The sequence below is a fragment of the Oncorhynchus tshawytscha genome, linkage group LG10 (genome assembly GCF_018296145.1).
Source record: "Oncorhynchus tshawytscha isolate Ot180627B linkage group LG10, Otsh_v2.0, whole genome shotgun sequence".
NCBI lineage: Eukaryota > Metazoa > Chordata > Actinopteri > Salmoniformes > Salmonidae > Oncorhynchus > Oncorhynchus tshawytscha.
Window position 1 is genome coordinate 8416088 of NC_056438.1, and position 23856 is coordinate 8439943.

At 43.3% G+C, this 23856-nt stretch overlaps 2 protein-coding genes across 9 annotated transcripts in view; one reads left to right on the top strand and one right to left on the bottom strand.

The window, feature by feature from the left end:
- LOC112259691 (gastrula zinc finger protein XlCGF57.1) overlaps window positions 1-23856 on the top strand; it is a 1127091-nt gene that overhangs the window by 1084077 nt on the left and 19158 nt on the right. The window lies entirely within an intron of this gene.
- LOC112259714 (zinc finger protein 2) lies at window positions 542-14181 on the bottom strand. The gene is made up of 3 exons (XM_042329404.1): window positions 13754-14181; window positions 7848-8294; window positions 542-2308 (listed from the first exon to the last, which is right to left on the bottom strand). Exons 1-3 carry the CDS (start codon window positions 13917-13919, stop codon window positions 981-983), a joined length of 1941 nt encoding a protein of 646 aa, XP_042185338.1. The 5' UTR covers window positions 13920-14181; the 3' UTR covers window positions 542-980.

The window sequence follows — 23856 nt, forward strand, 5'->3', positions numbered from 1 at the left end:
AAGCCCCCTCCCCAGACTCAGGAAGGTAAACCCCCCAGACTCAGGAAGGTAAACCCCCCAGACTCAGGAAGGTAAAACCCCCCAGACTCAGGAAGGTAAACCCCCAGACTCAGGAAGGTAAACCCCCCAGACTCAGGAAGGTAAACCCCCCAGACTCAGGACGATGGAAACCTTTTTTATTCTATTTGCTCATATACAGACTTATGACCAATCACGTGGCTCTAACCCCACTCCCCCACTGACCAATCACATGTGGCTCTAACCCCTCTCCCCACTGACCAATCATGTGGCTTTAACCCCTCTCCCCACTGACCAATCATGTGGCTCTAACCCCACTCCCCACTGACCAATCATGTGGCTCTAACCCCACTCCCCCACTGACCAATCATGTGGCTTTAACCCCTCTCCCCCACTGACCAATCATGTGGCTGTATCGTGATCATAAACAGACTTATGACCCAGTATACTTTTTCGACAAAAAAACATTTGGATGGGTAATTGGTATTACCGAAAATAAATACAAAAACCTTTAGGAGCCATATGCTATTCTGAAGAGGTTTATTTTATCTGTTAAGATTTACAGGAAGATTATTCCATTGAATTAGATCTGCTTTCATAAAGTTGAGTAATGGAATAAAGTTATCTTTATATATTTGTTGTTCGTTGTCACTCATTAAGGATCCTAAGTATTTGATATTGATATTGCCATTCATTATTTTCCCCCAGACAATCTCTTTGTCCTAATGTTCTTTCCAGTAACCGAAAGGTTGCTGGATAGAATCTCCGAGCTGACAAGGTAAAAATCTGTCGTTCTGCCCCTGAACAAGGCAGTTAACCCACTGATCCCCGGGTGCCGACAACGTTGATTATGGCAGCCCCCCAGCACCTCTCTGGTTCACAGGGGTTGGGTTAAATGCGGGAGACACATTTCAGTGGAATGCATTCAGTTGGAACACTACCTAGGTATCCCCCCTTCCCTTTCAGTTTCTGTCCTGTTTTCTTCCTTTGTGGACTTTATCCACATGCCTCAGCAGATTCGTCTTCTGAGTGAATCCTTTACCACAGACGGAGCAGCCATGGTGTTTCTCTCCTGTGTGAATCAGTTTGTGCCTCCTTAGGTCCCCTTTCTGATTGAAGCTTTTCCCGCAGTCACCACAGCTAAAAGGTTTCTCGCCTGTGTGAGTCAGTTTGTGCATCGTTAGGTGCTCCTTCCGATTGAAGCTTTTCCCACAGTCAACACAGCTAAATGGTTTCTCTCCTGTGTGAGTCAGATTGTGCATGGTTAGGTGCCCCTTCCGATTGAAGCTTTTCCCACAGTCACCACAGCTAAATGGTTTCTCTCCTGTGTGAGTCAGTTTGTGTATGGTTAGGTGACCTTTCCGATTGAAGCTTTTCCCGCAGTCAACACAGCTAAATGGTTTCTCTCCTGTGTGAGTCAGTTTGTGTATGGTTAGGTGACCTTTCCGATTGAAGCTTTTCCCACAGTCACCACAACTAAATGGTTTCTCTCCTGTGTGAGTCAGTTTATGTTCAGTTAGGCTCATCTTCCGATTGAAGCTTTTTCCACAGTCACCGCAGCTAAATGATTTCTCTCCTGTGTGAATCCTCATGTGATTAGGCAGATTGTGTTTGAAGGTCATTCCACAGGGTTTCCCAATGTGACAGAGTCGGACATGGGCCTTCAGTTTACAGGTGGAGTTGAAGCTTTTTTTGCAAAAGCTACATTCACTGGGTCTCTTCTTGGTGAGAGTCACGTGTCTCTGCAGGTCAGCTTTCAGAGCAAATGTTTCTCCACAGTCACGGCATTGGTGAGTTCTTCTAGACATGGTGTTGGGTTTGGAACAATGTTCCCCCATTGGTGGGTTTCGATCCAATGTTGGGCTGGTATCCAACAGTGGACTGTTGTCAAGTCCTACTGTGTAGCTGCTTACAGCTGAACTGTGGCAGGAGGCATTGTTTTGATTATCTGGAGGGTCACAGGGAATGTTGAGACCCTTAATGTGGGTCACAACGACAGAAGGTTTGAGATCCACTGGTTTAGAGTCTCTCCCTCTGTTCTCCACAGTCTGGGTTGGGTCCTCCTGATCACATTCACTTTTCACACAGGAAGGAGAGAATATGAACTCTATTATATCAGGCTCCACCCCTTGAAGCTGCTCTTCCTCCTGACTGGTCCTGACTTCCTCCTGTTCCTCTTTAATCTGTTTGGTCTCTGGGTCCTTCTGCCCCAGACTGGGGCTCCACTCCTGCTCACAGTGCTGCTGATCAGGGGGAACCTCCTCTTCAGAGACAGAGAGCTGCAGGGATTCTGGAGGGGAGGAGAGGAGCAGAGGTTACCTATACAGCCTGGATACAGAGGTTACCTAGCTATACAGCCTGGATACAGAGGTTACCCAGCTATACAGCCTGGATACAGAGGTTACCCAGCTATACAGCCTGGATACAGAGGTTACCCAGCTATACAGCCTGGATACAGAGGTTACCCAGCTATATAGCCTGGATACAGAGGTTACCCAGCTATACAGCCTGGATACAGAGGTTACCCAACTATACAGCCTGGATATAGAGGTTACCCAGCTATACAGCCTGGATACAGAGGTTACCCTGCTATACAGCCTGGATACAGAGGTTACCCAGCTATACAGCCTGGATACAGAGGTTACCCAGCTATACAGCCTGGATAGCTATACAGTAGATATTATTTTTTAGGCCATATCGCCCAGCTCTACTTGATACCCTGCAGCCGTTAGGACTGAATAAGGATGTATTGTATGGTGAGGGTCCCTGGTAAAAACATCTGTATCCAGGCTGTTAGGACTGAATGAGGATGTATTGTATGTTGAGGTCCCTGGTAAAAACCTCTGTATCCAGGCTGTTAGGACTGAATGAGGATGTATTGTATGGTGAGGGTCCCTGGTAAAAACCTCTGTATCCAGGCTGTTAGGACTGAATGAGGATGTATTGTATGGTGAGGGTCCCTGGTAAAAACCTCTGTATCCAGGCTGTTAGGACTGAATAAGGATGTATTGTATGTTGAGGTCCCTGGTAAAAACCTCTGTATCCAGGCTGTTAGGACTGAATGAGGATGTATTGTATGGTGAGGTCCCTGGTAAAAACCTCTGTATCCAGGCTGTTAGGACTGAATGAGGATGTATTGTATGGTGAGGTCCCTGGTAAAAACCTCTGTATCCAGGCTGTTAGGACTGAATGAGGATGTATTGTATGGTGAGGGTCCCTGGTAAAAACCTCTGTATCCAGGCTGTTAGGACTGAATGAGGATGTATTGTATGTTGAGGTCCCTGGTAAAAACCTCTGTATCCAGGCTGTTAGGACTGAATGAGGATGTATTGTATGGTGAGGGTCCCTGGTAAAAACCTCTGTATCCAGGCTGTTAGGACTGAATGAGGATGTATTGTATGGTGAGGTCCCTGGTAAAAACCTCTGTATCCAGGCTGTTAGGACTGAATGAGGATGTATTGTATGGTGAGGGTCCCTGGTAAAAACCTCAGCGTTCAGACACTAGGTCTGGAAAAGAGGTTGTGTGAAGGACGTGGTCACATGACATGTGATTTCCATCCTACGCTGTGTTTGTGACAACGTGTACGTGGGCCAGACATCCAGATGCTTCAAACCGAGCTGAAGCAAGGATGAAAATAACCTTGTTTGCTCGTCTCTTTGTCCGGTGCTCTAACAGCGTGTCTTCTCTTCAATTCCAGGTGGAAGTGTCACCAAGAGGAGACGACAACCCTTCTGGATATATACTTTACGCCTCCAACTCAATCATCAAGTTTGCAGACGACACAGCGGTGGTGGGCCTGATTACCAACAATGACGAGACAGACTACAGGGAGGAGGTGAGGGCCCTGGTGGAGGAGGTGAGGGCCCTGGTGGAGGAGGTGAGGGCCCTGGTGGAGGAGGTGAGGGCCCTGGTGGAGGAGGTGAGGGCCCTGGTGGAGGAGGTGAGGGCCCTGGTGGAGGAGGTGAGGGCCCTGGTGGAGGAGGTGAGGGCCCTGGTGGAGGAGGTGAGGGCCCTGGTGGAGGAGGTGAGGGCCCTGGTGGAGGAGGTGAGAGCCCTGGTGGAGGAGGTGAGGGCCCTGGTGGAGGAGGTGAGGGCCCTGGTGGAGGAGGTGAGGGACCTGGTGGAGGAGGTGTCAGGAAAATAACCTTCCCTCAACATCAACAAAATGAAGCTGATCGTTGGACTTTAGGAGACAGCAGAGTGAGCCCCAATCCACATCGACGGGACCGCAGTGGAGAAGGTGGAAAGCTTCAAGTTGCTCTGCATACACACCACTGACAAACTGAAATGGTCCACCCACACAGACATTGTGGTGAAGAAGGCGCAACGGGGGGCTTGGCCCCTAAGACCCTCAAACTTTGACAGATGCACAATTGAGAGCATCCTGTCAGGCTGTATCACCGCCTGGTGCGGCAACTGCTCCGCCCGCAACTGCAGGGCTCTCTAGAGGGTGAAGCGGTATGCCAAACGCATCCCCGGGGGCACAATGCCTGCCCTCCAGGACACCTACAGCACCCGATGTCCCAGGAAGATGATCAAGGACAACAACCACCCGAGCCACTGCCTGTTCTCCCCGCTATCATCCAGAAGGCGAAGTCAGTACAGGTGCATCAAAGCTGGAACCGAGAGACTGAAAAACAGCTTCTATCTCAAGGCCATCAAACTGTTAAATAGCCATCACTACCCAGCTACAACCCAATTATTTAAAAACTATATATAAATAACATCCCTTTATCAGGACCCTGTCTTTCAAAAGTCATTCGTAAAAATCTAAATAACAGATCTTGATTGTTAAGGGTTTAAATACTGTTTCCCAATGACCCATAAACAATGAATGAACATGCACCTGTGGAACGGTCATTAAGACTAACAGCTTACAGACGGTAGGTAATTAAGGTCACAGTTATGAAAACTTAGGACACTAAAGAAGCATTCCTACTGACTCTGAAAAACACCAAAATAAAGATGCTCTGGGTCCCTGCTCATCTGTGTGAACATGCCTTAGGCATGCTGCAAGGAGGCATGAGGACTGCAGATGTGGCCAGGGCAATAAATTGCAATGTCCGTACTGTGAGACGCCTAAGACAGTGCTACAGGGAGACAGGACGGACAGCTGATCGTCCTCGCAGTGGCAGACCACGTGTGACAACACCTGCACAGGATCGGTACATCCGAACATCACACACATCACACACACAGACAGGTACAGGATGGCAACAACAGCTGCCCGAGTTACACCAGGAACGCAATCCCTCAATCAGTGCTCAGACTGTCCACAATAGGTTGAGAGAGGCTGGACTGAGGGCTTGTAGGCCTGTTGTCAGGCAGGTCCTCACCAGACATCACCGGCAACAACGTCACCTATGGTCACAAACCCACCGTCGCTGGACCAGACAGGACTGGCAAAAAGTGCTCTTCATTGACAAGTCGCAGTTTTGTCTCACCAGGAGTGATGCTCAGATTCGCGTTTATCGTCACTCGGGAGTTACTCAACAAAACATCTATCTCAAGGCCATCGGACTGTTAAATAGCCATCACTAGCCGGCTACCACCCGGTTACTCAACCCTGCACCTTAGAGGATGCTGCCCTGTATACATAGACATGGAATCACTGGTCACTTTAACAGTGTTTACATGCTGTTTTACTCATCTCATGTGTACATACTGTATTATATTCTTCTGTATTTTACTCAATGCCACTCCAACATCGCTCGTCATAATATTTATATATTTCTTAATTCCATTCTTTTACTTTTTAGATTTGTGTACTATTGTGAATTGTGATACTACTGCACTGTTGGAGCTCGGAACACAAGCATTTCAATACACTCGCAATAACATCTGCTAAATGTGTATGTGACCAATACAATGTGATTTGAAGTACAATGAGATCCTTGATGAAAACCTGCTCCAGAGCGCTCAGAACCTCAGAAAGGGGGTGAAGGTTTTAACAGGACTACGATCCTAAGCACACAGCCAAGACAATGCAGGAGTGGTTTCGGGACAAGTCTCTGAATGTCCTTGAGGGGCCCGACCAGAGCCCGGACTTGAACCCGATCTAACATCTCTGAAGAGACCTGAAAATAGCTGTGCCGCGATGGTCCCATCCAACCAGACAGAGCTTGAGAGGATCTGCAGAGAAGAATGGGAGAAACTCCCCAAATACAAGTGTGCCAAGCTTGTAGCGTCATACCCAAGGTGCTGCCAAAGGTGCTTCAACGAAGTACTGAGTAAAGGGTCTGAATATTAATGTAAATGGGATATGCAAAAAAAATCTAAAAATCTCTTTCTGCTTTGTCATTATAGGGTATTGTGATGTCATCATGGGGTATTGTTATGTCATTATGGGGTATTGTGAAGTCATTATAGGGTATTGTTATGTCATTATGGGGTATTGTGAAGTCATTATAGGGTATTGTTATGTCATTATGGGGTATTGTGATGTCATTATAGGGTATTGTGATGTCATTATAGGGTATTGTTATGTCATTATAGGGTATTGTTATGTCATTATGGGGTATTGTGATGTCATCATGGGGTATTGTTATGTCATTATGGGGTATTGTGATGTCATTATAGGGTATTGTATAGGGTGTCAATTGATGAGGAAAAAACGATTTAATCCATTTTAGAATAAGGCTGTAACGTAACAAAATGTGGAAAAAGTCAAGCGGTCTGAATATTTCCTGAAAGCACTGAGGTGTTGTGTGTTTAACTCGTCTTTCTTTTTGTTGCAGATTGTCGTCTGTATTGTTCTGTCTGAGATTATGGGTTCCTGATACAAACACCTCATTTTGTATTTGTAGAATTACATCTTTATGTTCTGTTCTATCTGATATGACATCGAGTGGCCCTTTGGGTTAGTTTAGATTACCACAGGTGTCTGTAATTATCTCTGGCTGCTAAGGCTGCCCAAATCTAATCTCTTTCCCATTAATTGACCAATCAGATCAGCACTGAAAATTATCTGGAGTGAAAAGATATATGATTGGTCAAAAGACCAATTAGTGGGGTGGGGGGGATAGAATTGGTCTGCCTGTATAAACGCAGCCTTAATGGCCTCATCTGTCCCACTGTTTGGGGAGATTTGCTCTGATGAAGGTTGAACGACCGAAAGATAAATGTAAGAAATGTGCATCTGTTTATTCTTTTCCTGTTTCTAAAGTCAGTCAATTCTAGAACCTATTGTCATACTTTCAAATAACTTCCTGGTTTTCGTGACACAGACATGTTTTTATCCATGTACAGCTAGCTGTCAGTACGTCCACATACGAACCTAGTAGAAACCTAGTAGATCTACATACAAACCTAGTAGATCTACATACAAACCTAGTAGATCTACATACAAACCTAGTAGATCTACATACGAACCTAGTAGATCTACATACGAACCTAGTAGATCTACATACGAACCTAGTAGATCTACATACGAACCTAGTAGATCTACATACGAACCTAGTAGATCTACATACGAACCTAGTAGATCTACATACGAACCTAGTAGATCTACATACGAACCTAGTAGATCTACATACTAACCTAGTAGATCTACATACTAACCTAGTAGATCTACATACTAACCTAGTAGATCTACATACGAACCTAGTACATCTACATATGAACATTTTAACAATCAATTAAGTAGAACTATATCTAACTATCAGTAGATCTACATACTAACCTAGTAGATCTACATACTAACCTAGTAGATCTACATACTAACCTAGTAGATCTACATACTAACCTAGTAGATCTACATACTAACCTAGTAGATCTACATACTAACCTAGTAGATCTACATACGAACCTAGTAGATCTACATACGAACCTATTCTACATAGTTGTATCTCCGGTGTGATCCGCAGCAGTCTCCGTAGCAGATCATTCTCCTCTTGGTACTCTGCTACTGCTTTCGCAAATGCCCCGGAAATCTCCACAGCAGCAAACGCCGTTAAACGCTGATTTAAAAACTCTTGAAACGACTGTAGTTTAGACATTTTCAGGAGAGTTGGGTGTTCAGCAAGTATGGGATCTTGACGTGGGTCCTCCTGATCACATTCACTTTTCACACAAGGAGGAGTAAATATGAACTCTATGATATCAGGCTCCACCCCTTGAAGCTGCTCTTCCTCCTGACTGGTCCTGACTTCCTCCTGTTCCTCTTTAATCTGTTTGGTCTCTGGGTCCTCCTGTCCCAGACTGGGGCTCCACTCCTGCTCACAGTGCTGCTGCTCAGGGGGAACCTCCTCTTCAGAGACAGAGAGCTGCAGGGAGTCTGGAGGGAAGGAGAGGAGGAGCAGAGGTTACCTATACAGCCTGGATACAGAGGTTACCCAGCTATACAGCCTGGATACAGAGGTTACCCAGCTATACAGCCTGGATACAGAGGTTACCCTGCTATACAGCCTGGATACAGAGGTTACCCTGCTATACAGCCTGGATACAGATGTTACCCAGCTATACAGCCTGGATACAGAGGTTACCCAGCTATACAGCCTGGATACAGAGGTTACCCAGCTATACAGCCTGGATACAGAGGTTACCCAGCTATACAGCCTGGATACAGAGGTTACCCAGCTATACAGCCTGGATACAGAGGTTACCCAGCTATACAGCCTGGATACAGAGGTTACCCAGCTATACAGCCTGGATACAGAGGTTACCCAGCTATACAGCCTGGATACAGAGGTTACCCAGCTATACAGCCTGGATACAGAGGTTACCCAGCTATACAGCCTGGATACAGAGGTTACCCAGCTATACAGCCTGGATACAGAGGTTACCCAGCTATACAGCCTGGATACAGAGGTTACCCAGCTATACAGCCTGGATACAGAGGTTACCCAGCTATACAGCCTGGATACAGAGGTTACCTATACAGCCTGGATACAGAGGTTACCACAGTCCCCAAATCCAGAACAAATTCAAGAAAGCGATCAGTATTATAAAGAGCCATTGTTGCATCGAACTCCGTTCCATCGCAAATTTCTCAAGCGAACAGCAAACCTGTTTTAGAAAACAGATAAAGCAACACCTCACAATGCGTCTCTCCCCTACTTGACCTAGATCATTTTGTGTGTATGTATTGATATATTGATGTAGGCTACGTGTGCCTTTTAAAAATGTTTTCTGTAGTTCTTGTCTATTAATGTTCTGGACGATGTCATGTTTCACGTGAACCCCAGGAAGAGAAGCTGCTGCTTTTGCAACAGCCAATGGGAATCCTAATAAAAAACCAAGTCACAACCATAAAACTTAACTGTCAAAACAGGGAAATGGTTTTAATCGTTTTTTCCACCATTAATTTGTCCCCATAGGGGATTTTACAATAAAATAAGGGCTGTGTTTTGTGTTGGCTTACCCTTTACAATGATTTAAAATAAGTGCTGTGTTTTGTGTTGGCTTACCCTTTACAATGACTTAAAATAAGGGCTGTGTTTTGTGTTGGCTTACCCTTTACAATGACTTAAAATAAGGAGGCTTACCCTTTACAATGACTTAAAATAAGGAGGCTTACCCTTTACAATGACTTAAAATAAGGAGGCTTACCCTTTACAATGACTTAAAATAAGGAGGCTTACCCTTTACAATGACTTAAAATAAGGAGGCTTACCCTTTACAATGACTTAAAATAAGGAGGCTTACCCTTTACAATGACTTAAAATAAGGAGGCTTACCCTTTACAATGACTTAAAATAAGGAGGTTTACCCTGGCGTGACGTTTCGATAACCATGCAAATCTCTCCAGGACAAGGTGACTTTTATTGATATATTCACCTGTATTTACTACCCAAAAATGAAATCCTAATTAGCTCCTGATAAGGCTATCATAAATGACTACAAATATAAATGACTACAAACATAAATGACTACAAACATAAAGGACTACAAACAAAGGACTACAAACATAAAGGACTACAAACATAAAGAACTACAAACACCATGATCTTTTATTTATTATTTTATATTTTGTTGTTGATATTTTCATCATTGCAGCATCAAGAGTTTTGTCCTTGTAGCCTCTCCTTTTGAATTTACGAAGAAGGCACAGTGATGCTGAAACGTTGGTGATTTACCCAATAAATTACTGGGAGTTTATACATGGAGTTTATACATGGAGTTTATACATGGAGTTTATACATGGAGTTTATATATGGAGTTTATACATGGAGTTTATACATGGAGTTTATACATGGAGTTTATATATGGAGTGTGCGACTCGCTTTATTTTTATAGTTTATTCGCCGTCAGCACCTCCACACAAAATGATTTTTCTGGGTGTGCGCCAACAATGTTTGTTTATTCTACCAAATAATTGATTAAAACACACTTTTTTCCCCAATGAAGGTCTACAGTTGTGGCCAAAGGTTTTGAGAATGACACAAATATTAATTGTCAAAGTCTGCTGCCTCAGTTTGTATTATGGCAATTTGCATATACTCCAGAATGTTATGTAGAGTGATCAGAAGAATTGCAATTAATTGCAAAGTCCCTATTTGCCATGCAAATGAATCCCCAAAAAACATTTCCACTGCATTTCAGTCCTGCCACAAAAGGACCAGTTGGCATCTTGTCAGTGATTCTCTCGTTAACACAAGTGTGAGTGTTGACGAGGACAAGGCTGGAGATCACTCTGTCATGCTGATTGAGTTCGAATAACAGACTGGAAGCTGCATCCTCCTGTGCTTGGAATCATTGTTCTTCCTCTGTAAACCATGGTTCCTGCAACGTGCCGTCATCATTGCTTTGCACAAGAAGGGGCTTCACAGGCAAGGATATTGCTGCCAGTAAGATTGCACCCAAATCAACCATTTATCGGATCATCAAGAACTTCAAGGAGAGCGGTTCAGTTGTTGTGAAGGCGGCTTCAGGGCGCCCAAGAAAGTCCAGCAAGCGCCAGGACCATCTCCTAAAGTTGATTTAGCTGCATGATCGGGGCACCACCAGTACAGAGCTTGCTCAGGAATGGCAGCAGGCAGGTGTGAGTGCATCTGCATGCACAGTGAGGTGAAGACTTTTGGAGGATGGCCTGGTGTCAAGAAGGGCAGCAAAGAAGCCATCTCTCTCCAGGAAAAACATCAGGGACAGACTGATATTCTGCAAAAGGTACAGGGATTGGACTGCTGAGGACTGGGGTAAAGTAATTTTCTCTGATGAATCCCCTTTCCGATTGTTTGGGGCAAACCCGGAAAAAAGCTTGTCCGGAGAAGATAAGGTGAGCGCTACCATCAGTCCTGTGTCATGCCAACAGTAAAGCATCCTGAGACCATTCATGTGTGGGGTTGCTTCTCAGCCAAGGGAGTGGGCTCACTCACAATTTTGCCTAAGAAAACAGCCATGAATAAAGAATGGTACCAACAAATCCTCAGAGAGCAACTTCTCCCAACCATCCAGGAACAGTTTGGTGACGAACAATGCCTTTTGTGACAAACTCCAAGCATTGATTACGCAAGGATGGGCTGCCATCAGTCAGGATGTGGCCCAGAAGTTAATTGACAGCATGCCAGGGCGGATTGCAGAGGTCTTGAAAAAGAATGGTCAACACTGACTCTTTGCATCAACTTCATGTAATTGTCAATAAAAGCCTTTGAAACTTATGAAATGCTTGTAATTATACTTCAGTATTTCATAGTAACATCTGACAAAAACATCTAAAGACAATGAAGCAGCAAACTTTGAAAATTAATATTTGTGTCATTATCAAAACTTTTGGCCACGACTGTACAGTACTCTGTAGGGTATCACCATGGTGTAGCCAGAGGACAGCTAGTTTCCGTCCTCCTCTGGGTACAATGACTTCAATACAAAACCTAGGAGGTTCAATGTTCTCACCCCCTTCTATAGACTTACACAGTAATTAGGACAACTTCGGGACGACATCCTCCAACCTATCAGAGCTCTTGCAGCATGAACTGACAAGTTGTCCACACAATCATAGGATCTGATAATTAAACTAGTACTGAAAGCATAAGCTACAGCTAGCTAGCACTGCATAACATGTGGTGAGTAGTTGACTCAAAGAGAGAGAGACAATAGTTGAACACTATAGAATGATTTAATACCTTCAAAAATTAAGGAGAAGATCTGATCTATTTTTCACTTCCACTTAGCTAGCGAATGCAGCTAGCTAATTAAGCCTACTCAAACACCCAGCTCAAAAAAGATGGATGCTATGCTAGTGTAACAAATGGCTAGCTAGTTAGCGGTGGGCGCTAATAGCGTTTCAAGGTAAGCTTTTGGTTTTATTAATTTATTTCCATCGGTGCAACTGCTAAACTGCTTGCTGACTACACTGTACTGCATGATTGTAGAGGGTTTACTAACGTGATAGTTCTAGTAGCTATGTTGACTATGACGTTATAATTTAACTAGACAAGTCAGTTAAGAATTTGTTACAGTCTACTGGGGAAGAGTGGGTTAACTGCCTTGTTCAGGGGCAGAACGACAGATTTTTACCTTGTCAGCTCTGGGATTCGATCCAGCAACCTTATGGTTACTGGCCTAACGCTCTAACCACTAAGCTACCTGCCGCCCCATTTCAGCTAATAATGGTGACAACGATGAAGGCTGTGTGTAGTGGTTATGATATGAAGGTTTGGCTTGGAAAGATTTTTTTGCCTGGTCACAGACAGCTAATGTGTTGTGCACTGAAGGGAAAAGGTGAGACGCAAGAAGGAATTATAGCTACAACGTTCAAAGTGATCATACTGTTTGCATGTTTCTGTTACGAAAGTGCTCACTGCTCATTTCTGCCCTGCACCCAAAGAAAGTTAACTGCATTTGCGTGTAATCAGGGGTGTATTCATTCCACAGATTCTGTTAAAAAAAACGTTATTAAACAGAAGCAAACAGAACAGGGATAAACATACCTGAATTTGTCCAATAGAAACTCTTGTTTGCAACTGTTGGACTAATGATTACACCCTAGATCAACCAGATGCAGGCAAGAGTGCGCAAGGCGGTATTAAAATGTCTCGCTGTCTGTCACATTGATTACACAAATTCTTCTCAACCTGTGCACCTGTGTTGTATACTATCATTCATAGGCTAGGCTGTTGTAGCGACCTCATGATGGCTATAGGGAAAATGTAAGTATCTTGTAGTAACCTAAACCTATCAATGTTACATTGCGCTGGGCGAATGGAATATGAATGACAGTCATCCAATATGCTAATAGAAATAAGGCCGTGCTCATAAAAAAACAGCACCGACCGCCACTGAAGAAAATATTGCTAAAAGTCACCTTGTCTGAGAGAGATGTACATGGTTATCAAACCGTCACACCGGGGTAAGCCAACATGAAACGCAGTCCAAATGTTAAGTGTTCTAAAATCCCCTATGGGAAAAATGAATGGTGGGAAAACGATTGGAACCCTGTTTGAGCGCTAGGTTTTATGGGTATTATTACACCCCCATTGTGGGACTCTATACAGGCTTTAGACATCAGGGTTGTGGTCTATTTGCATTTTTAAGCCAGTAAATTCAAGACCAGGCTAACTATAATGCCAATTTAATAATTAAAAACTAGAATCCATTTTCAATTACTTCTCTGTATTTCTAAAGTGTATCAATTTTGAATTATAAATTAAAATCACTTCCTGTTTTTATGACAATGTTTTTATCCATGCACGGTAGGTTTAAAAACAACTTCTTAAACGTGTATGAAGTGGTGATCAGTTAACAGTTTATCAATAAAGTAGAACTATAGCTAGCTATCAGTATCTACATACGAACCTATTCTACATAGTTGTATCTCTGGTGTCCTCCGCAGCAGTCTCCGTAGCCGATCATTCTCCTCCTGGTACTCCACTACCGTTTTCTCAACTGCCCCAAAAATATCCACAGCAGCCGCCGATAAACGCTCATTCAAAAACACACACAACATCTGTAGTTTAGACATTTTCTGTAAAATTAGAGATGGGTAGCCTATTTAGTTTAGTAAGTATGTCTTTCTTTACTCCACACAAGGAACAATAAAACCTCGTTAGCAATCCTACTTCCGTGTTCTAGTCAAGGAATCTTGGGACGTTCTTTGTTCTAGTTGGTGACGAACCCAGAAACACAACAGCGCCGCCAGCTGGATGGGAGTTTACTGTGCAAGGCAGCCTACAGACCAGTAGTAAAGGAGAACGCCGACTACATGTAGACAAATAGTGGTTATCATAAGTATAGGATGATCTGGGAGAATCTATTCTTCCTCAGGAGGCAACAGTTTATCATTACTCCATACAAGACTAAATCAACACGATGAATGAGCAGCATTAGGTCAGAATTTATGAGAAATACTCTTGGAAATACTCTTGGACAAATGCAAGGATACCTTTTCTGGAATTGTTTTTCATTTCATTTCATGTATTAATTACATCAGCCTGACCTAAATCAAATACCAGATATTGCTGTTTCTTATGAAGGGATAAATTAAACATACTTTGAACAGCAGAACTGTGAATTTCCTAAAATCCTCTGTACTGTTTGATCATTACCTCGTCATTCAAATCAAATCAAACTTTATTTACATACACTGTTTTACAACATTAAGTCCATGGTACAGTATATGTATTTATCTGAGACCCACAGTATGAATGGTCTGGAGTTACTCTCCTTTCCTAAGAGTGACTGAAGACCTTATTTCTATTGTCAGTTTTTCTCTCTTTGTGGATATTATTCATATTCCTCAGCAGATAAGTCTTCTGAGTCATTATTTTATCAGACTGAGCAGCCATGTTATTTCACTCCTGTATGAGTCTGTCATGTTCATTTAGGTGATTCTTGGGATTGAAGCTATTCCCACTGTCAGCACAGCTAAATGGTTTCTCTCTTCTGAGAATTCTCATGTACATGGACAGATGTTTGAAGGTCTTGCCATAAAAGGGACGGGTGTAGGGTTCCCACATTGGGGGGTTATGATCTAATGGTGGGCTGGGATCCAATGGTTGGCTGGGATCCAATGGTGGGCTGGGATCCAATGGTGTGCTGGGATCCAATGGTGGGCTGAGATCCAATGGTGGGCTGAGATCCAATGGTGGGCTGCTGTCAAGTCCTACATGGTCGCTGCTTATGGCTGTACTGTGGCTTTAGGTGTAACAGTATAACTTTAGACCGTCCCCTCGCCCATACCCGCGAACCAGGGACCCTCTGCACACATCAACAACAGTCACCCACGAAGCATCGTTAGCAACGATTAAAACATTCCCTAACCAGAAACCGTGGATTGATGGCAGCATTCGTGTGAAACTGAAGGCGCGAACCACTGCTTTTAATCAGGGCAAGGTGTCTGGTAACATGACTGAATACAAACAGTGCAGCTATTCCCTCCGCAAGGCTATCAAACAAGCTAAGCGCCAGTACAGAGACAAAGTAGAATCTCAATTCAACGGCTCAGACACAAGAGGCATGTGGCAGGGTCTACAGTCAATCACGGACTACAGGAAGAAACCCAGCCCAGTCACGGACCAGGATGTCTTGCTCCCAGGCAGACTAAATAACTTTTTTGCCCGCTTTGAGGACAATACAGTGCCACTGACACGGCCTGCAACGAAAACATGCGGTCTCTCCTTCACTGCAGCCGAAGTGAGTAAGACATTTAAACGTGTTAACCCTCGCAAGGCTGCAGGCCCAGACGGCATCCCCAGCCGCGCCCTCAGAGCATGCGCAGACCAGCTGGCCGGTGTGTTTACGGACATATTCAATCAATCCCTATACCAGTCTGCCGTTCCCACATGCTTCAAGAGGGCCACCATTGTTCCTGTTCCCAAGAAAGCTAAGGTAACTGAGCTAAACGACTACCGTAGCACTCACAACGTAGCTAAACGTAGCACTCACATCCGTCATCATGAAGTGCTTTGAGAGACTAGTCAAGGACCATATCACCTCCACCCTACCTGACACCCTAGACCCACTCCAATTTGCTTACCGCCCAAATAGGTCCACAGACGATGCAATCTCAACCACACTGCACACTGCCCTAACCCATCTGGACAAGAGGAATACCTATGTGAGAATGCTGTTCATCGACTACAGCTCGGCATTCAACACCATAGTACCCTCCAACCTCGTCATCAAGCTCGAGACCCTGGGTCTCGACCCCGCCCTGTGCAACTGGGTACTGGACTTCCTGACGGGCCGCCCCCAGGTGGTGAGGGTAGGCAACAACATCTCCTCCCCGCTGATCCTCAACACTGGGGCCCCACAAGGGTGCTTTCTGAGCCCTCTCCTGTACTCCCTGTTCACCCACGACTGCGTGGCCACGCACGCCTCCAACTCAATCATCAAGTTTGCGGACGACACAACAGTGGTAGGCTTGATTACCAACAACGACGAGGCGGCCTACAGGGAGGAGGTGAGGGCCCTCGGAGTGTGGTGTCAGGAAAATAACCTCACACTCAACGTCAACAAAACTAAGGAGATGATGGTGGACTTCAGGAAACAGCAGAGGGAACACCCCCCATCCACATCGATGGAACAGTAGTGGAGAGGGTAGCAAGTTTTAAGTTCCTCGGCATACACATCACAGACAAACTGAATTGGTCCACTCACACAGACAGCATCGTGAGGAAGGCGCAGCAGCGCCTCTTCAACCTCAGGAGGCTGAAGAAATTCGGCTTGTCACCAAAAGCACTCACAAACTTCTACAGATGCACAATCGAGAGCATCCTGGCGGGCTGTATCACCGCCTGGTATGGCAACTGCACCGCCCTCAACCGTAAGGCTCTCCAGAGGGTAGTGAGGTCTGCACAACGCATCACCGGGGGCAAACTACCTGCCCTCCAGGACACCTACACCACCCGATGCTACAGGAAGGCCATAAAGATCATCAAGGACATCAACCACCCGAGCCACTGCCTGTTCACCCCGCTGTCATCCAGAAGGCGAGGTCAGTACAGGTGCATCAAAGCTGGGACCGAGAGACTGAAAAACAGCTTCTATCTCAAGGCCATCAGACTGTTAAACAGCCACCACTAACATTGAGTGGCTACTGCCAACACACTGTCAATGACACTGACTCTACTCCAGCCACTTTAATAATGGGAATTGATGGGAAATGATGTAAATATATCACTAGCCACTTTAAACAATGCTACCTTATATAATGTTACTTACCCTACATTATTAATCTCATATGCATACGTTGATACTGTACTCTATATCATCGACTGCATCCTTATGTAATACATGTATCACTAGCCACTTTAACTATGCCACTTGGTTTACATACTCATCTCATGTATATACTGTACTCGATACCATCTACTGTATCTTGGCTATGCTGCTCTGTACCATCACTCATTCATATATCCTTATGTACATATTCTTTATCCCCTTACACTGTGTATAAGACAGTAGTTTTTTGGAATTGTTAGTTAGATTACTTGTTCGTTATTACTGCATTGTCGGAACTAGAAGCACAAGCATTTCGCTACACTCGCATTAACATCTGCTAACCATGTGTATGTGACAAATAAAATTTGATTTGATTTGATTTGATTTGATTTACCCATCGCTCCACAAAAGCCACAGGGAACTACTACTTCAAGTTCTCAGAGCAAGTGAGTCACCGATTGAAACGCTATTTAGCGCGCACCACTGCTAACTAAGCTAGCCGTCTCACATCCGTTACATGAGCATTGTGACTTTTTCAGTCACATCCAATACCAGGAGTATCACATGCCAGTCTTTGAATGATGTTGTGTGTATGTATATATTGTAATTATACACTTCAACAGGGTTTACCGACCTGGGACATCAATGGTTACACATTGTGACTCTGCAATAGACTAGAAACATGATTTAACTAGTTAAAGGCTGATTTGTAATTCATATATACAGAAATATACATTTTTTTAAAGAGTACACAGCACTTCTTATGCATCATGTCAATTCTCTAAAACCACTTCATCTCAATATTTAATTTCCTTCATTTATATTGATCTGGGGTTTCTGAGTATGTGGAGCGTAGTTTTTTTGTTGTTGTCTGTACCGTTTTGTATTGGTGGACTATATTATTAAATACACTTCTCAGACATACCTGCTCTCCTGCGCTTGACTCCTACACCTCTCACGAGACGCACATCATCACAAGCAGTCTTATGTCCCAGAGAGGTTAATACAAGCATGCTGAATGATCCAGCATTCAAAGAATCAATAAAGACAGAAATGAACGTCTGGAGTAATATCCCCTGCTACATTGTGGGATGCAGCTAAGGCAGTTATTAGAGGGAAGAAGATCATAGCCACATCATCTCACAAGAAAAATATTAAAGCACAGAAACTGCTTAAATTTAAAGAAACATTAGTAAGCTTAGAACGATCTCATTAGTCAAGGACGGCAGGTAGCTTAGTGATTAGAGCGTTGGGCCAGTAACCGAAAGGTTGCTAGACCGAATCCCCGAGCTGACAAGGTAAAAATCTGTTGTTCTGCCCCTGAACAAGACAGTTTAACACACTGTTCCCCGGTAGGCCGTCATCATAAATTATAATTTGTTCTGAACAGACTTGTTAATGGTTAAATAAATAGTCATCTCAAAGACCCTCCTTATATTACGTGAGAATCAAACAGGTTTTAAACAGGAAATTGACCAGATGTACAGTGAAGAAGAAGAAGAAGCTTCCTGAAACTACAATATTATGACGCTCAAAAAGTCAACAACAACAACAACAACAACCACTAGCGGAGACACAGAAAAACACAGAATAAAATGTTCTGAATAAGACCCCAAAACAAATGAGATGAAATACAGAATGCATTTGAATCATACTCTACAAATCTGTACAAGCAACCAGAGAAGGCAGACACACCAACAATAGAGCTTCTTTTTTTTTCACTCACCAGATCTCCCCTCAATTGGAACGGAGCAACACGATAGGCTAACTTCAGAAATAACCACTGAAGAAATGAATAAAGCAATATCTAATCTAACGCTGACAAATCTCAAGACCCTGATGTAGCGGTTGACCGATTATATTGGCATGGCATTTTTGTACTCCGATTATGGCCGATTACATCGCAATCCACAAGGAAACGGCGTGGCGGGGTGATCACCTGTTACGTGAGCGCCGCGTCAAAAGGACCTTGTGGCTGCAAGAAGCCAAGGTAAGTTGCTAGCTAGCATTAAACTTATCTTGTAAAAAAACAATCTTCACATAAATCACTCGTTAAACTACACATGCTTGATGATATTACTAGGTTAACTAGCTTGTCCTGCGTTGCATATAATCAATGCGGTGCCTGTTACTGTATCATCTAACCACAGCCTACTTCAACTTCGCCAAACGGGTGATGATTTAACAAAAGTGCATTCACGAAAAAAAGCACAATTGCGGCACAAATGTACCCAACCATAAACATCAACGCCTTTCTTAAAATCAACACACAGAAGTATATATTTTTAAACCTGCCTATTTAGTTAAAATAAATTCATGTTAGCAGGTAATATTAACTAGGGAAATTGTGTCACTTCTCTTGCATTCAGTGCAAGCAGAGTCAGGGTATATGCAGCAGTTTGGGCCGCCTGGCTCGTTGCGAACTGTGTGAAGACTATTTCTTCCGAATAAAGACCGTAATTAATTCACCAGAATTTTACATAATTATGACATAACATTGAAGGTTGTGCAATGTAACAGCAATATTTAGAGTTATGGATGCCACCCGTTCGATAAAATACGGAACGGTTCTGTATTTCACTGAAATAATACAAGTTTTGTTTACGAAATTATAGTTTCTGGATTTGACCATATTAATGACCTAATGCTCGTATTTCTGTGTTTATTATATTATAATTAAGTCCATGATATGATATTTGATAGAGCAGTCTGACTGAGCGGTGGTAGGCAGCAGTAGGCTCGTAAGCACTTGACTGCGTTTGCCAGCAGCTCTTAGCAATGCTTGAAGCACAGCTCTGTTTATGACTTCAAGCCTATCAACTCCCGAGATTAGGCTTGCAGTACTAACGTGCCTATAAGAACATCCAATTGTAAAAGGTATATGAAATACAAATGGTATAGAGAAATAGTCGACGTGTCATAATTCCTATAATAACTACAACCTAAAACTTAACTGGGAATATTGAAGAACTGGGAATATTGAACCACCAGCTTTCATATGTTCTCATGTTCTGAGCAAGAAGCTTAAACGTTAGCTTTTTTACATGGCACATATTGCACTTTTACTTTCTTCTTCTCCAACTGTGGTTTTGCATTATTTAAACGAAATTGAACATGTTTCATTATTTATTTGAGACTAAATAGATTTCATGTATGTATTATATTAAGTTAAAATAAATGTGTTCATTGAGTGTAGTTGTAATTGTCGTTATTACAAATATATATATATATAATAAATAAAAAATAATGAAATAATCTTTTTGTGTTAAAAAAAAAAAAAAAAAAAAAAAAAAGAAATCGGCCAATTATTTGGTATCGGCTTTTTTTGGTCCTCCAATAATCGGTATCGGCGTAAACAAATCATAATCGGTCGACCTCTACCCTGATGGCTTCCCTTCAGAGAACTACTAACACCTCTACTTCCTGTTTTAACTGGACTCTGGGAGAATCTTCCACCATGGTGGATAGAAGACAAATCTGTAATTCCTAAGGAGGGCAAAGATACAGTGCCTTGCGAAAGTATTCGGCCCCCTTGAAATCGAGAATCTGTGGAAAGAACTGAAAACTGCTGTTCACAAATGCTCTCCATCCAACCTCACTGAGCTCGAGCTGTTTTGCAAGGAGGAATGGGAAAAAATTTCAGTCTCTCGATGTGCAAAACATACCCCAAGCGACTTACAGCTGTAATCGCAGCAAAAGGTGGCGCTACAAAGTATTAATTTAAGGGGGCTGAATAATTTTGCACGCCCAATTTTTCAGTTTTTGATTTGTTAAAAAAGTTTTAAATATCCAATAAATGTTGTTCCACCTCATGATTGTGTCCCACTTGTTGTTGATTCTTCACAAAAAAAATACAGTTTTATATCTTTATGTTTGAAGCCTGAAATGTGGCAAAAGGTCGCAAAGTTCAAGGGGGCCGAATACTTTCGCAAGGCACTGTAAGAAGGAATGCAGTTCCTATAGACCTATCGCAATTCTTAACATGGATTATATACTATATGCATCAATAATAACCAAAAGAATGAAGGACATAATCCCAGAATTGATTGACGGGGATCAAACTGGTTTCATACGAAATAGAACAGACACAGGACAACATAAGGAGAATAGTACATGTCATGGACCATATCATGTCATGGACCATAAGACAAGTGCTATATTAAATCAGTCTAGTTTATTATCACCTGGGGGTGGCCCGTCAGGAAGTCCAGGATCCAGTTGCAGAGGGAGGTGTTTAGTCCCAGGGTCTTTAGCTTAGTGATGAGCTCTGAGGGCACTATGGTGTTGAACACTGAGCTGTAGTCAATGAATAGCATTCTCACATAGGTGTTCCTTTTGTCCAAGTGTGAAAGGTCAGTGTGGACACTGCAATAGAGATTCCATCATCTGTGGATCTGTTGGGGCGGTATGCAAATTGGAGTGGGTCTAGGGTTTCTGGGATGATGGTGTTGATATGAGCCATGATCAGCCTTTCAAAGCACTTCATGGCTACAGACATGAGTGCTACGGGTTGGTAGTCGTTTAGGCAGGTTACCTCAGTGTTATTGGACACACGGACTATGGTGGTCTGCTTGATACATGATGGTATTACAGACTCAGACAGGGAGAGGTTGAAAATGTAAGTGAAGACACTTGCCAGTTGGTCAGCGCATGCTCTGAGTACACATCCTGGTAATCCGTATGGCCCTGCGACCTTATGAATGGTGACCTGTTTAAAGGTCTTACTGACATCGGCTGCATAGAGCGTGATCACACAGTCGTCCAGAACAGCTGATGAGCTCATGCATGTTTCAGTGTTGCTTGCCTCAAAGCGAGCATAGAAGTAATTTAGCTCATCTGGTAGGCTCGTGACACTGGGCATTGTAAGAGTTTGCCTGTTTGATGGTTCGTTGGAGGGCATAGCGGGATTTCTTATAAGCTTCCGGGTTACAGTCCCGCTCCTTGAAAGTTCAGTGTGGATGTTGCCTGTAATCCATGGCTTCTGGTTGGGGTATGTATGTACGTACAGTCACTGTAGGGACGACGTCATCAATGCACTTATTGATGAAGCCAGTGACTGATATGGTGTACTCCTCAATGCCATCGGAAGAATCCTGGTAACATTCCAGTCTGTGCCAGCAAAACAGTCCTGTAGCTTAGCATCTGCTTCATCTGACCACTTTTTATTGACCGAGTCACTGGTGCTGCCTGCTTTCATTTTTGCTTGTAAGCAGGAATCAGGAGGATAGAATTATGATTAGATTTGCCAAATGGAGGGTGAGGAAGAGCTTTGTATGCTTATCTGTGAGTGGAGTAAATGTGTTGATGGGGTTTTACTACAAGATCCAGACCAGTGAGAGTGGAAAGAAATAACTACAATGTGGGGAAACCGTTATATTGAGTAATGTTATATTAAGTAATAGGGGGATCTAGGATGATCGTTCATTCTATGAACCGAATTAAAAGACAACACATTGCAACACAGGCGACTCCTGACAACTGCAACCACTTGGGACTGATGTGACATCTTGCACTAAACCAGAGAAAATTAATAGCAATCATCAATTTCTTGAGGAACAGAATCAGAACCGCAAATAAAAGTGATCTATAATGTTCCGGAACAGAACCATTATTTTAAAAGCTAGGGAACCGGTTAATAACATTATTTTACGTTCCAGGCATTTTTTTCCAGTCCCACAAAAAATGCAACAAAGTGCCTATGCAAAGCTCTTACTCTGTCAATCAAAATCATATTCCAGTGTCTGCCTGCCAGCTGAAAATCTTTGCCAGTGTGCGTCTCAGTGGGGCGTATGTATGTGTAGGTTACCTGCCCCTCCCCCTCCGGAGCATAGGTTACTGCGCCTGTCGTACTGACATTACAAACATGATTAAGAAGTTAGGGAAGGATTTTTCATTAGAGAATAAATGATTAACTTTTTCGATGCTAGTTAAGGATAATATAGCCTGGTGTATACAGGGTAATGGGTCTGTCTACCTAGGTGAAAATGTGTGCAATTGTACAATGGACTCTCATGGAGAATCAAATTGCTCATTGACAGTTCATGATTTGCAGATGGGCAGAGACTTACATGTAAGTGCTGTCCTCCCAGTGCATATGTAACCTTGGAAACAAGGAAATCAGCCTCTAATGGGACCTATTGGTTATGTGGGAACAGCGCATCAGGCTGTGACACAGCCCGGGATTAAACTCTGTAGTGGTGCCTTAGACTGCAGCGCCACTCGGGAGGCCCTGTGCTAACGCTTGCTGGTAAACCTAGCTTTAGATGGCTGGTTGTAACGTTGCTTGCTGTTTAGTAGCCATATAAACATCCCTTTTTCAGGACCTGTCTTTCAAAGATAATTTGTAAAAATCAAAATAACTTCACAGATCTTCATTGTAAAGGGTTTAAACACTGTTTCCCATGTTTGTTCAATGAACCATAAACAATTAATGAACAAGCACCTGTGGAACGGTCATTAAGACACTAACAGCTTATAGACGGTAGGCAATTAAGGTCACAGTTATGAAAACTTAGGACACTAAAGTGGCCTTTCTGCTGACTCTGAAAAACACTAAAAGAAAGATGCCCAAGGTCCCTGCTCATCTGCGTGAACGTGCCATAGGCATGCTGCAAGGATGCATTAGGACTGCAGATGTGGCCAGGGCAAAAAATTGCAATGTCCGTACTGTGAGACACCAAAGACAGCGCTACAGGGAGACATGATGGACAGCTGATCGTCCTCGCAGTGGCAGACTA

Coding starts and splice junctions, on each gene's coding strand:
- LOC112259714 (XM_042329404.1), bottom strand. CDS start 13,919: ATGTCTAAACTACAGATGTTGTGTGTGTTTTTGAATGAGCGTTTATCG. Junction 8,295..13,753: donor GATACAACTATGTAGAATAG/GTTCGTATGTAG, acceptor CCTTCCCTCCAG/ACTCCCTGCAGCTCTCTGTC. Junction 2,309..7,847: donor GATACAACTATGTAGAATAG/GTTCGTATGTAG, acceptor CCTCCCCTCCAG/AATCCCTGCAGCTCTCTGTC.